The sequence below is a fragment of the Cicer arietinum genome, chromosome 3 (assembly GCF_000331145.2).
Source record: "Cicer arietinum cultivar CDC Frontier isolate Library 1 chromosome 3, Cicar.CDCFrontier_v2.0, whole genome shotgun sequence".
Taxonomy (NCBI): domain Eukaryota; kingdom Viridiplantae; phylum Streptophyta; class Magnoliopsida; order Fabales; family Fabaceae; genus Cicer; species Cicer arietinum.
In genome coordinates this window covers 44,812,305-44,824,278 of record NC_021162.2, presented here as the reverse complement: position 1 = coordinate 44,824,278, position 11,974 = coordinate 44,812,305, and the positions used below count along the sequence as shown (strand labels likewise).

General features: G+C 34.6%; 1 protein-coding gene across 1 annotated transcript; it reads right to left on the bottom strand.

Annotated features, from left to right (window-relative positions):
• Positions 1-7,855: 7,855 nt before the first annotated feature.
• LOC113785847 (uncharacterized) lies at positions 7,856-11,968 on the bottom strand. The gene is made up of 3 exons (XM_073365649.1): positions 11,822-11,968; positions 11,546-11,742; positions 7,856-8,116 (listed from the first exon to the last, which is right to left on the bottom strand). The coding sequence occupies exons 1-3, from the start codon at positions 11,933-11,935 to the stop codon at positions 8,080-8,082; spliced, it is 348 nt and encodes a 115-aa protein (XP_073221750.1). The 5' UTR covers positions 11,936-11,968; the 3' UTR covers positions 7,856-8,079.
• Between the last annotated feature and the right edge of the window lie 6 nt (positions 11,969-11,974).

The window sequence follows — 11,974 nt, the reverse complement described above, 5'->3', positions numbered from 1 at the left end:
AAAGAAGCAACAAGAGGTTGAAAATTGAAAAAGGAAATAAACTTGACATACAAGATTGTTTAAGAGGCGCAAATGAAGAGTTAGATATGCGAAGGCAAGAAAGGAATGCAGCTATTGAAGAAGCCTATATGTGGAAGCCATTGTGGACAAAATCAACAAGCTCTGAGAAGAACATAAAAAGGGAGTTTGAAGATTTAAAGAGACAACTGAAAGAAATGGTAGATAAATATGAGAGTCAAGTAAGGAATGAGAGGCAATAGAAGGAAGAAATCGAAGAATTACTCTCAAAACACCAAGATGCACTAAAAGCATAAATGGAAGCTTCTAGTGAGTTGAAGAATTACATTGATTATCAAGAAAAGATCTATAATGACTTGAAGGATGAAACCATATACTGGGAGGAGCGTTTCATGGTGTTGCTTGGGCAATTGAAGAACCAAGAGATTTATAAAGAATTGGAAGATAAAGGCAAGCATTGGAAAGATTGCTTTTCGAAATTGGCAATGCTAGCTAATCAGGCAATCATAAAAATTCAAAAACATCTAAGAGAGATTGATGCAGTAATGCATCCACTCAACACTCCAATCAAAGTCTACAAGTTCGTCGAATATTGCAAACATTTAGTAGAAGAATTGGAGGAGAAGATTGGTTGTCATCTTGAAAAAGATGATTGAAATACCATAGTCGATGTAGTTTTTTAATTTTAATGCAATGTATTTTTTTTTCTCATCAATGAAGGATTTGTTGTTTTGTTTATCGATTCCCATACTCCTCTTTCATTAATGATTCCTGCAAGACTTATGATTCCCCAACATCCAAATGTAAAAAAAAAAAAGATAATAATTGCATTTTCATTCCATTCATGTTTAATACATACTCATAATTTTTTATTTATTTATTTTAAAAAAAAAACACAGAAAAAATCAATAAAGTTGTTTCCCCGACACCCTTATCGGACTCGTGCAAACTCGAAGATCATGGAAGAACTTGAGCAAAATCAAGAGGTGATGAGGATGGATGTCAACCAATTGAAGGACAAGGTTGATCAAATCTTAGAAGCTATGCAGGCTTTGTCAAGGAAGGGGAATACATATGAGAATCATCTGGCTGCAAATGAAGAACATCAAACCACTCCTTCCCACCCGCCAGGCTTTACCCCGACTACCCAGCAACCTTATACAACAACTATGCAATTTCCTATGTATGGTCTTCCACCCGGTTATACTCCACCTTTAGTCGTCAACCCCCAAAACCCAAACCAATCACAAATTCCATCTCCTATGGGCTATATGCCACCCCAAAACACTCAACCCTCAGAAAATATTCCATATATTGCACCCCAAGTACCCCATTTCGATACTAATGGAAATTGGCATCAACCTCACATTGGGGATGATACACAATCAAAGGAAAAATTCCATGTCTTGGAAGAGCGAATAAAAGATATTGAGGGGTATAATGTTTATGGCCTTGAAGCTTTCGATATGTGTTTGGTTCCTGATGTGACTATCCCTCCCAAGTTCAAGGTTCCTGACTTTGAAAAATACAAGGGCAACACATGTCCTAAAAATCATCTAACTATGTATTGCAGAAAAATGGCATCTCATGCTCATAACGATAAACTTCTCATTCACTTTTTCCAAGACAGTTTGAGTGGGGCATCGTTAAGTTGGTATATGCATCTTGAGCGAAATCAAATTCGTTCATGGAAGGACCTAACTGATGTCTTTTGGAAGCAATACAGGTACAACGTGACATGGCCCCTGATAGGATGCAATTGCAAAATTCATTGAAAAAGGACAACAAAGCTTTCAAAGAATACGCATAGAGGTGGAGGGAAATGGCCTCACAAGTAGAACCCCCATTATCTTAAAGAGAAATGGTTGGTATGTTTATGGATACTCTCCAGTCGCCTTTTTATGACAAGATGATTGGGAGTATGTCATCAAACTTTTCTGACCTTGTCATGATAGGAGAAAGGATAGAAAGTGGGATGAGGAGTGGCAAGATCGTATGTGCAGCAACTAGCATGAAACGACCCTAGACGACATTCACAAAAAAGAAAGAAGGAGACGCTAACGCTGTAATGGTAAACCATAGAGTCTCATATTTTCCACCCATCAATTCTTATCGACCCCCAAATTTCCAGCTCCCGATACCACAAACTCCTTACGTCCTTTATCCATATGTGGCCGCAACCACACAAGCTTCATACCCTCAATATCACCCTTCAAGATCACCTTTTTATCAACCACCACCTACCGCATTTTCCCCACAAAATCAATACCCAATCTCGAATCACTACATACCACCTGTCAATCGAGAAAAAATGATAACTCGTTTTGATCCAATTCCCGTCACGTATAGCCAATTGTTGCCACATTTACTTCAAAATTCAACGGTACAATGAAACCTCTTGAACCACCATTTCCAAAATGGTATAATCCAAATTCCAAATGTGAATATCATGTAGGAGTCGTTGGGCATTCCATTGAAGATTGTCAAGCCCTAAAATCTAAAGTGCAAGAATTGATTAATGCAAAATGGCTTACCTTCAAGGAGGACAATCCCAACATAGGGAGCAATCCTTTGCCAGGCCACGGGAATGCCTCTGTGAATGTCATTGAAGATGGGGTAGCCAAATATTCAATAGATGGTCATGTGTTCACCATGGGGTCATGTGTGGAAAATAATATATCTTTCCCAAAACCATTGGAAATTCTTTACAAAAAAAAAGAATCTTAAATCAACTCCTAGCAAGCCAAATGCAATAATTGTCCAAACACCAATCCCTTTTCCTTATGGAAATACCAAGGCAGTACCGTGGAAATACGAAGTCACATCCCACTTGGAAGATCATCAACCAAGTGATGGTTGTGAACCTAAAGGAACTGATGTCACTAACATCTCAGGGATTGGTGGAATGACTCGGAGTGGTCGAGTATACACTCCTGAACAACTTAGGAAAAAGGAGGTTCATGGAGAAAAAGGGAAAGAAGATATGTATCATTCCATAAAAGGACAAGAGACCAGCTAAAAGACGGTGTCTGAAGAAGAAGCTAACGAATTTTTGAAGTTTATCAAGCAAAGTGAATATAAGGTGGTGGATCAGCTAAATCAAACCCCTTCCAAGATATCAGTCCTCTCCTTGTTATTAAACTCTGAAGCACATAGAAGAGCACTGATGAAAGTTTTAAATGAAGCCCACATTACTCACGATATAACTGTCGATCAGTTTGATGGAGTTGTCGGTAACATCACTGCTAGTAGTTGTCTGAGTTTTAGCGATAATGAATTACCAGCTGAAGGGACAGAGCATAATAAAGCATTGCACATCTCTGTGGGGTGTCACAATCATATTCTTGGACGAGTGCTAGTAGATAATGGTTCATCATTAAATGTCATGCCTAAATCGACATTGTCAAAACTATTTGTTGAGGGAGCCTGTTTGAAGCCTAGTGCTTTGGTGGTGAAAGTGTTTGATGAATCTAGAAGACAAGTGGTTGGTGAGATTGACCTGCCAATTCAAATCGGACCCCACATCTTTGGGATAACCTTCCAAGTAATGGATATTAAACCGGCGTACAGTTGTCTTTTAGGGAGACCATGGATTCATGCTGCTGAAGCAGTGACATCCACCCTCCATCAAAAGCTAAAGTTTATAGTGAACAATAAGCTGGTAATAATATTTGGGGAAGAAGATATGATAGTAAGTCATTTATCTTCTACAGGCTACATTGAAAACACAGAGGAAGCCATAGAGACTTCCTTTCAAGCATTAGAAATTGCCAATGTCGTCTTCATGGGTGAAGAATATCGTTTAAAAGAACCAAAACTATCTACCACGTCATTGAAGTTTACCAAATCTATGTTGGAAGGAGGAGTTTTTGTTAATTTGGGAAAATTGATAGAAATACCAGAAAAGAACAATAGGTACGGGTTGGGATATGTACCTACTAAAGCTGATAAAGAGAAGGCTGCGAAGGGAAAAAGAGAAAATTGGACACCGAATTCACAGAAGATTCCTATTTGTGACATTCGCCAAACTTTTCAAAGTGCCGGAATAATATATGTTCATCAAGTGGTTGTTACAGGAGAGGATCATGTTGATGATGACACCCTCAAGCTAGTGTACCCTTGTCCTCCAAACACCTATCTCAACAATTGGAAGATCCTCAAGTTTCACTTGTTTGTTAATTCATGTTCAAAGTAATTATGTATTTTTTTTAACTCCTTTTGCTATGCCCAAGGCTATAAGGATAATTAAATATGGCATATGTATTTCAATTCCGTACTTATTATAAATAAATGCATTTTTTAATTCTCCAACTGGTTTTGTCTTTCTCTTTTCTTTTTTGGCAATCCTTATTCATATTTTTTTTTCTTTTTTTTTTCTTAATTTAAACAATGCAGAGTTGAAAATGAATATGTTGAAAATGGCAGCGCTAGAACCCTTTCTTTTAATTTTGAACGTCTAATTAATCACGTTGATGAGGATTGTGAAGATGACTGTGAGCCTTCCCCAGAACTAGAAAGCTTAATTGAACAGGAAGCTAAGATAATCCAACCCTATCAAGAACCTGTTGAGGTGATCAACTTAGGGAATGAACATGATAAGAAAGAAGTTAAAATTGGTATGTCTATGAAAGAAAGTGAACGAGAAAAGTTGGTTAAACTTTTATTTGATTATGTGGATGTCTTTGCATGGTCATATCAGGATATATCTAGGCTAGATACTAACATAGTTGAACATAAGCTACCACTCAAGCCTGAATATGCTCCAATTAAACAAAAATTGAGGAGGATGAGACCTGATATGTCACTTAAAATTAGAGAATAGGTCAAAAAGCAATTTGATGCTGGTTTCTTAGCAGTAGCAAAATATCCTCAATGGGTGGTTAATATTGTACCAGTTCCAAAAAAGGATGGAAAGGTTCGAATGTGTGTTGATTATTGGGATTTAAATAAAGCTAGTCCTAAAGACGATTTTCCTCTACCTCATATTGATGTCCTGGTGGATAGCACTGCTCAGTACTCTCTTTTCTCCTTCATGGATGGTTTCTCAAGGTACAATCAAATCAAGATGGCTCCTAAAGATATGGAGAAAACTACATTCATCACACAATGGGGGACTTTCTGCTATAAAGTGATGCCATTTGGATTGAAGAATGCTGGGGCAACCTATCAAAGAGCAATGGTAACTTTGTTTCATGACATGATGCATAAGGAAATAGAGGTTTACGTGGATGATATGATCGCAGAATCTCGAACCGAAGAAGACCATGTTGTTAACCTTCAAAAGTTATTTGAGCGACTAAGGAAGTTCATACTCCATTTAAACCCTGCTAAATGCACATTTGGTGTAAGATCAGGAAAATTACTTGGGTTTATCGTTAGTCAAAAAGGGATAGAGGTGGACCCAGATAAAGTAAGAGCAATACAAGAAATGTCGGCCCCATGCACGGAAAAAGAAGTTCGTGGCTTTTTGGGTAGATTGAATTACATTGCGAGGTTTATATCGCATCTCACCGCTACATGCGAACCGATTTTCAAACTGTTGCGCAAAGACCAAAAGGTTGAATGGAATGAGAATTGTCAAAAAGCTTTCTAAAAGATTAAGCAACACTTATCAAAACCTCTCATCCTAGTGCCTCATGTTCCTGGGAAATCACTTATTATGTACTTAACAATACTTGACGAGTCAATGGGTTGTGTACTGGGGAAGCATGATGAATCTGGTAGGAAAGAACATGTTATTTATTATTTGAGAAAAAAGTTCACCAGTTGTGAAACAAGATATTCACTGCTTGAACGAACATGTTGCGCATTGGCATGGGCTGCTCTTCGGTTGAGGCAATACATGTTATGTCATACAACTTGGTTGGTGTCTAAAATGGACCCAATTAAGTACATCTTTGAGAAACTTGCTCTTACTGGAAGGATCGCCCGTTGGCAGATGTTGTTATCAGTATACGATTTGGTATATGTTACACAAAAATCTATCAAAGGAAGCGCACTAGTAGAGTACTTAGCCCAACAAAATGTAGAAGATTATCAATCAATGCTGTGTGAATTCCCCGATGAAGACATAATGACTTTATTTGAAGAGATTGAATCATCTGATAAAGAAAAATGGAGGTTGGTGTTTAATGGTGCCTCTAATGCGTTAGGGCATGGAATTGGAGCCATTTAGATTTCTTCTGAGAACCAAAGCATCCCGATGGATTGAAAACTTGGAAGAACGGTCCATGCAAAAGTTCGGGATAACAAAAGAATCAAGCGTTTCAAGTTGGGGCAGTTATTATTCTTAGATGTTCTAAATTACAAGAATGACTAGCGTTTGTTGTCTCTCCAACTAAAGCTAAACACAATCACCACATTGTAACCCATGTCTCATTTGTTTTATTTTCAATGTAATGAATGTACATTTTCCAATATCATTGTTTGATGTTGTGCCTTACACTCTGTCTAAACAAATTTAGTCTCATTGTTGTTTGTTCTAACGTTTTTAAAAAATGTTATTTTATGATAATAAACATGGGAATTTGAAATATATGAAAATATAAAAAAAATATCTTAAATATTTTGACGCTTGAAAATATATACACAGGAACGCAAGATATTGGGTGTATAAGAAAAATGAAGGGTAAGCATTTTGAATAATGCAAATTTGATTAGCCTCAAAAGACGAAAAAAAATGTGATTACAAAAGATATATTAGAATCATTATGCAAAGAACGATTGTTATCTTCATTGATTAGTGAAATCTTGTATGAAGTTACATAAGGATCGGGGAACCAAAAAAAAAAAGAGAATTTATCTTAATTGCATGCATCTTACATTTTTCAAATAGTCACACATCATTTATGCGTCTTTACTCATATTTTACATGCACTCAACAACCTCCTTATGTCATGCATAATGAATTAATCATGCATATCTTATGTGCATATTTTTTATTTATACTCAACAACTTTTGTATCATATTATTCAGTATATGTTTGCATTGCAATTACCATATACATGTTTCCTTTAAAAACAAATTTATCTCCTTTTATTTTACCTTTTAAATCCTGTTTGTCATTTTATTTACGTCGATCTACGCATCGGTAATCAATCCGAAGACGATCACATTATTTATGTCATCATTTTATTTATGTCGATCTACGCATCAAATTACATGTGCTCAATAGACTGGTGACTAGCATAACAAAAGGGAATTACATAACTGAACTAGATATTTTTGAATCCTAAGAAAATGATGACAAGGCATATAGCATTGTCTGGATTCATTTACTGCATTTGTCTGTTATTGTATGATTTCATGTAATCGGGCTTTCATTTTCTTTCACTTATTCCTAATCTCATCGACCTTCCTATCATTGTACCTCGACCTTATTCAACTATAAAGTTTCTATGTGAATTAGTAATTGAATTCTCAAGTCTTATGAAAACGATACTCTATTCATCACTGAACAATGTGCACATCCTATACATGGTCAAAAGAAGTTTTCTGGTTTTGTTGCAAGTGATTATTCAATTCAATATCAATAGGAGTAAAAAAATTTCTTGATTGGATAATATTATTTGTAGTAGTTTGGTTGACTCTACTTTTTGTAGGGGGTGTCCCACATTTTTTCTCCATCTTCATCTTTACCCAGCCTCTTTCCTAATCTATACCTAATCCTATTTGGTCCGGTGCAAAATAATCTTAACATGTTGCGCAATAAGTTTTTAATGATTCCTTCTTTCATCAACCTATTACTATCTTAGCATTAATTGGAAAGCGCTTCAATTCCTGTGTGCCATTATGAAAGTGTGTGGTGCGGACAAAGCCTCAAGATAATATATGATGCATATGAGCATTTGCCTCGCTTTCACCCTAAATTTGAGAAGCCGCCAAAAAATTCAGAACTATATTATCCAAGGATTTAATAGATGATATTTTAGCAGTATCAGAAAACAGGGTATCACTATTTTACTATAACAGTTGAAAAAGAGAGAAATTTACAAGTTCTAGCTATCCACAACAGTTGCTCTTATGTGGAATGGGAATGGTTTCCCCTTCATCTGAACAGATTATGTTAACTTACTGTCAGTTGGTTGGCTTCTCATCCTGCACACAAGTTCAAATCAAGGTCCAAAACAACTCAAAGTCTATACTTGGATTCTTATAATGAAAATCATGTTGTGCATGAAGAAAGTAACGGAATAACATGTTCAGTTAACTAATACTCCATAAAATATAGTACTACATAAATCTAAAACTCGTTAAAGACTAAACAATTGTGTTATTTGAACATCAGATTTTGGACACTGTATATGACACCTTATACTTCTATCTAACTTACTTCGCATTCTATGTACACAGATTTCAAAAATATCCCACAAAACAAATAAACACAATATTTGATATTCCATTTTGATATTCAAATATAACTTTTGGGGACAAAAAAACTAGCGTACATTGTTATCATTCACACATAAATAATTTTCATATAAAAAGGAAAAGAAAATACCATAAGCTTATCATGAACTATTGTCAATTTTAATTTTGCACAAGTTGAAAATCCCAATATGGTTAAAAGTAATCGAAGAAACAGAAAAATAAAATTAACAGTAATCAGCATCTGCGAATTGTATGCTCCCAAATGAGAACATAGGAAGATAGAAATATTAGATACTTCTCCTTATTCTCCACTGTCATAGTTGAGAAAGTCTGCTCCGTGTTGTTCGAGTTTATACCACTTGAGTCAAGGAAAAGGGTACCAAATGCATCGGCTAATGCGTGTGGTTCATGATCATCAAGGATATATGTTAGAAAAGAAAAGTATTATTCTTTCAGTTTCTCTGTCTTTAACATATAGAGTAGTTGATATTTAATATAATATTCAAGCACACGTTTCTTTAGGTGAACAATTCTACATTACATTAAATAAGATCACAATTTTGGACAATTAAAATGTGGATCTGACTAATGAAAAGTATTATTCTACCTATGTGGCACAATGTTGTCAAATAGCCGCTATAGCATAGCAGAAATTGAAAACTTGGAAGAACGGTCCATGCAAAAGTTAGGGATAACAAAAGAATCAAGCGTTTCAACTTGGGGCAGTTATTATTCTTAGATGTTCTAAATTACAAGAATGACTAGCGTTTGTTGTCTCTCCAACTAAAGCTAAACACACTCACCACATTGTAACTCCTGTTTTGTTTTATTTTCAATGTAATGAATGTACATTTTCCAATATCATTATTTGATGTTGTGCCTTACACTCTGTCTAAACAAATTTAGTCTCATTGTTGTTTGTTCTAACGTTTTTAAAAAATGTTATTTTATGATAATAAATATGAGAATTTAAAATATATGAAAATATAAAAAAAAAAATATCTTAAATATTTTGACGCTTGAAAATATATACACGGGAACGCAAGATATTGGGCGTATAAGAAAAATGAAGGGTAAGCATTTTGAACAATGCAAATTTGATTAGCCTCAAAAGACGAAAAAAAATGTGATTACAAAAGATATATTAAAATCATTATGCAAAGAACGATTGTTATCTTCATTGATTCGTGAAATCTTGTATGAAGTCACATAAGGATCGGGGAACCCAAAAAATAAAAAATAAAAAGAGAATTTATCTTAATAGCATGCATCTTACATTTTTTCAAATAGTCACACATCATCTATGCGTCTTTACTCATATTTTACATGCACTCAACAACCTCCTTATGTCATGCATAATGAATTAATCATGCATATCTTATGTGCATATTTTTTATTTATACTCAACAACTTTTGTATCACATTATTCATTATACGTTTGCATTGCAATTACCATATACATGTTTCCTTTAAAAACAAATTTATCTCCTTTTATTTTACCTTTTAAAACTTGTTTGTTATTTTATTTACGTCGATCTACGCATCGATAATCAATCCAAAGACGATCACATTATTTATGTCATCATTTTATTTATGTCGATCTACGCATCAAATTACATGTGCTCAATAGACTCATCCTATACTTCTATCTAACTTACTTCGCATCCTATGTACACAGATTTCAAAAATATCCCACAAAACAAATAAACACAATATTTGATATTCCATTTTGATATTCAAATATAATTTTTGGGGACAAAATAACTAGCATACATAAATCTTGATTGTGGAAGTTTAGATGGTGAGGTCCATCCTATTTCTATATCATTTTTTATGTTATTTTTATCATTATTGTTTCAAAAGATATGTTATGATTCACACATAAATAATTTTCATATAAAAAGGAAAAGAAAATACCACAACTTATCTTGACCTATTGGCAATTTTAATTTTGCACAAGTTGAAAATCCCAGTATGGTTAAAAGTAATCGAAGAAAAGAAAAATAAAAATAACAGTAATCAGCATCTGCGAAGTGTATGCTCCCAAATGAGAACAGGGGAAGATAGAAATATTAGATACTTCTCCTTATTCTCCACTGTCATAGTTGAGAAAGTCTGCTCCGTGTTGTTCGAGTTTTTACCACTTGAGTCAAGGAAAAAGGTACCAAATGCATCGGCTAATGCTTGTGGTTCATGATCATCAAGGATATATGTTAGAAAAGCAAAGTATTATTCTCTCACTTTCTGTCTTTAACATACAAAGTAGTTGATATTTAATATAATATTCAAGCACATGCTTCTTTAGGTGAACAATTCTACATTACATTAAATAAGATCACAATTTTGGACAATTAAAATGTGGATCTGAGTATTATTCTACCTATGGCACAATGTTGTCAAATAGCCGCTATAGTATAGCGGAAATTAATCTAATCACTATTGCTCCACAATACGTTATTTAGTACAAAAAATTATCAAATAGCCGCTATTGTGGTGCTATAGTACTATAGCATAGCGGAATTTGAATAAATCGCTATTTTCTGTGATCCACAAATGACAATACTGATGCGACATGCTCAACAAAGACATTAACCATACACATGTTCAAAATATTTTTAGTAACTAATTTTTTTTAAAGAAACTGGATACGAATACACAACGCGAAAAACTGCATTTTACAGCGCTTTTTTTAATCCATTTACAGCGCTTTTTCAAAAAAAAAAAGCGTTGTGGAATCGAGCGCTGTAAAAGATACAACAGCCCTTTTAAAAAAGCGCTATAAAACATGTAAATATAACGCGCGCTTGTTATGCACATTTTACAGCGCTTTTTCAAAAAAGCGTTGTAAAATGCACACCCATTATATAAGTTATGGGTCTGCTTTTTAGAGCGCTTTTTAACAAAAGCGCTGTAAATGCACACCCATTATATGAAATTATGGGTCTGCATTTTACAGCGCTTTTGTGTGTACATTTTACAGCGCTTTCTCAAAAAAGCGCTGTAAAATGTACACCATTATAGCGCTTTACAACAACATTTTACAGCACTTTTTAAAAAAAGCGCTGTAAAATGTGTTTTTTTTTTTAAACGCTGTAAATTAAAATACGCTACGAATATGAATAATAAAACACAAATGCTAATAAATTAATCACTTACGACAAACGCGGGGTCAGAACGTTTGAAAACAAATGCTCTCCATTCATCCTTTGATATATTTTTGGAGGTTCAACACTTGTGTTTCCTTCTCTATCTTTTAGATAGAAATTGGAGAGATGGGATCTAAATCCACGATGGATCTTTCCAGCAACTCTCAAAACATAAGACTTTCGTCCCTCATCAAGAACAAAAGTCGTCTGCAATGAAAAAAATTATAAGTAAAGTATTTCAACGAAAAAAATTATAAATGACAAAAGAGTGGATCAAAAAATTTACTTGAATGTCATTCCATATAATATCTTTGGCATCCTTCAACGCCTTATCTCTCCAATTGTCAATTGTAATTGGGACATTTTGACGAACAACAACCCCAATATAGCTTACAAACATAGAGCTGTTGGGGTCAATTGGCTGACCACTCTCATTCCA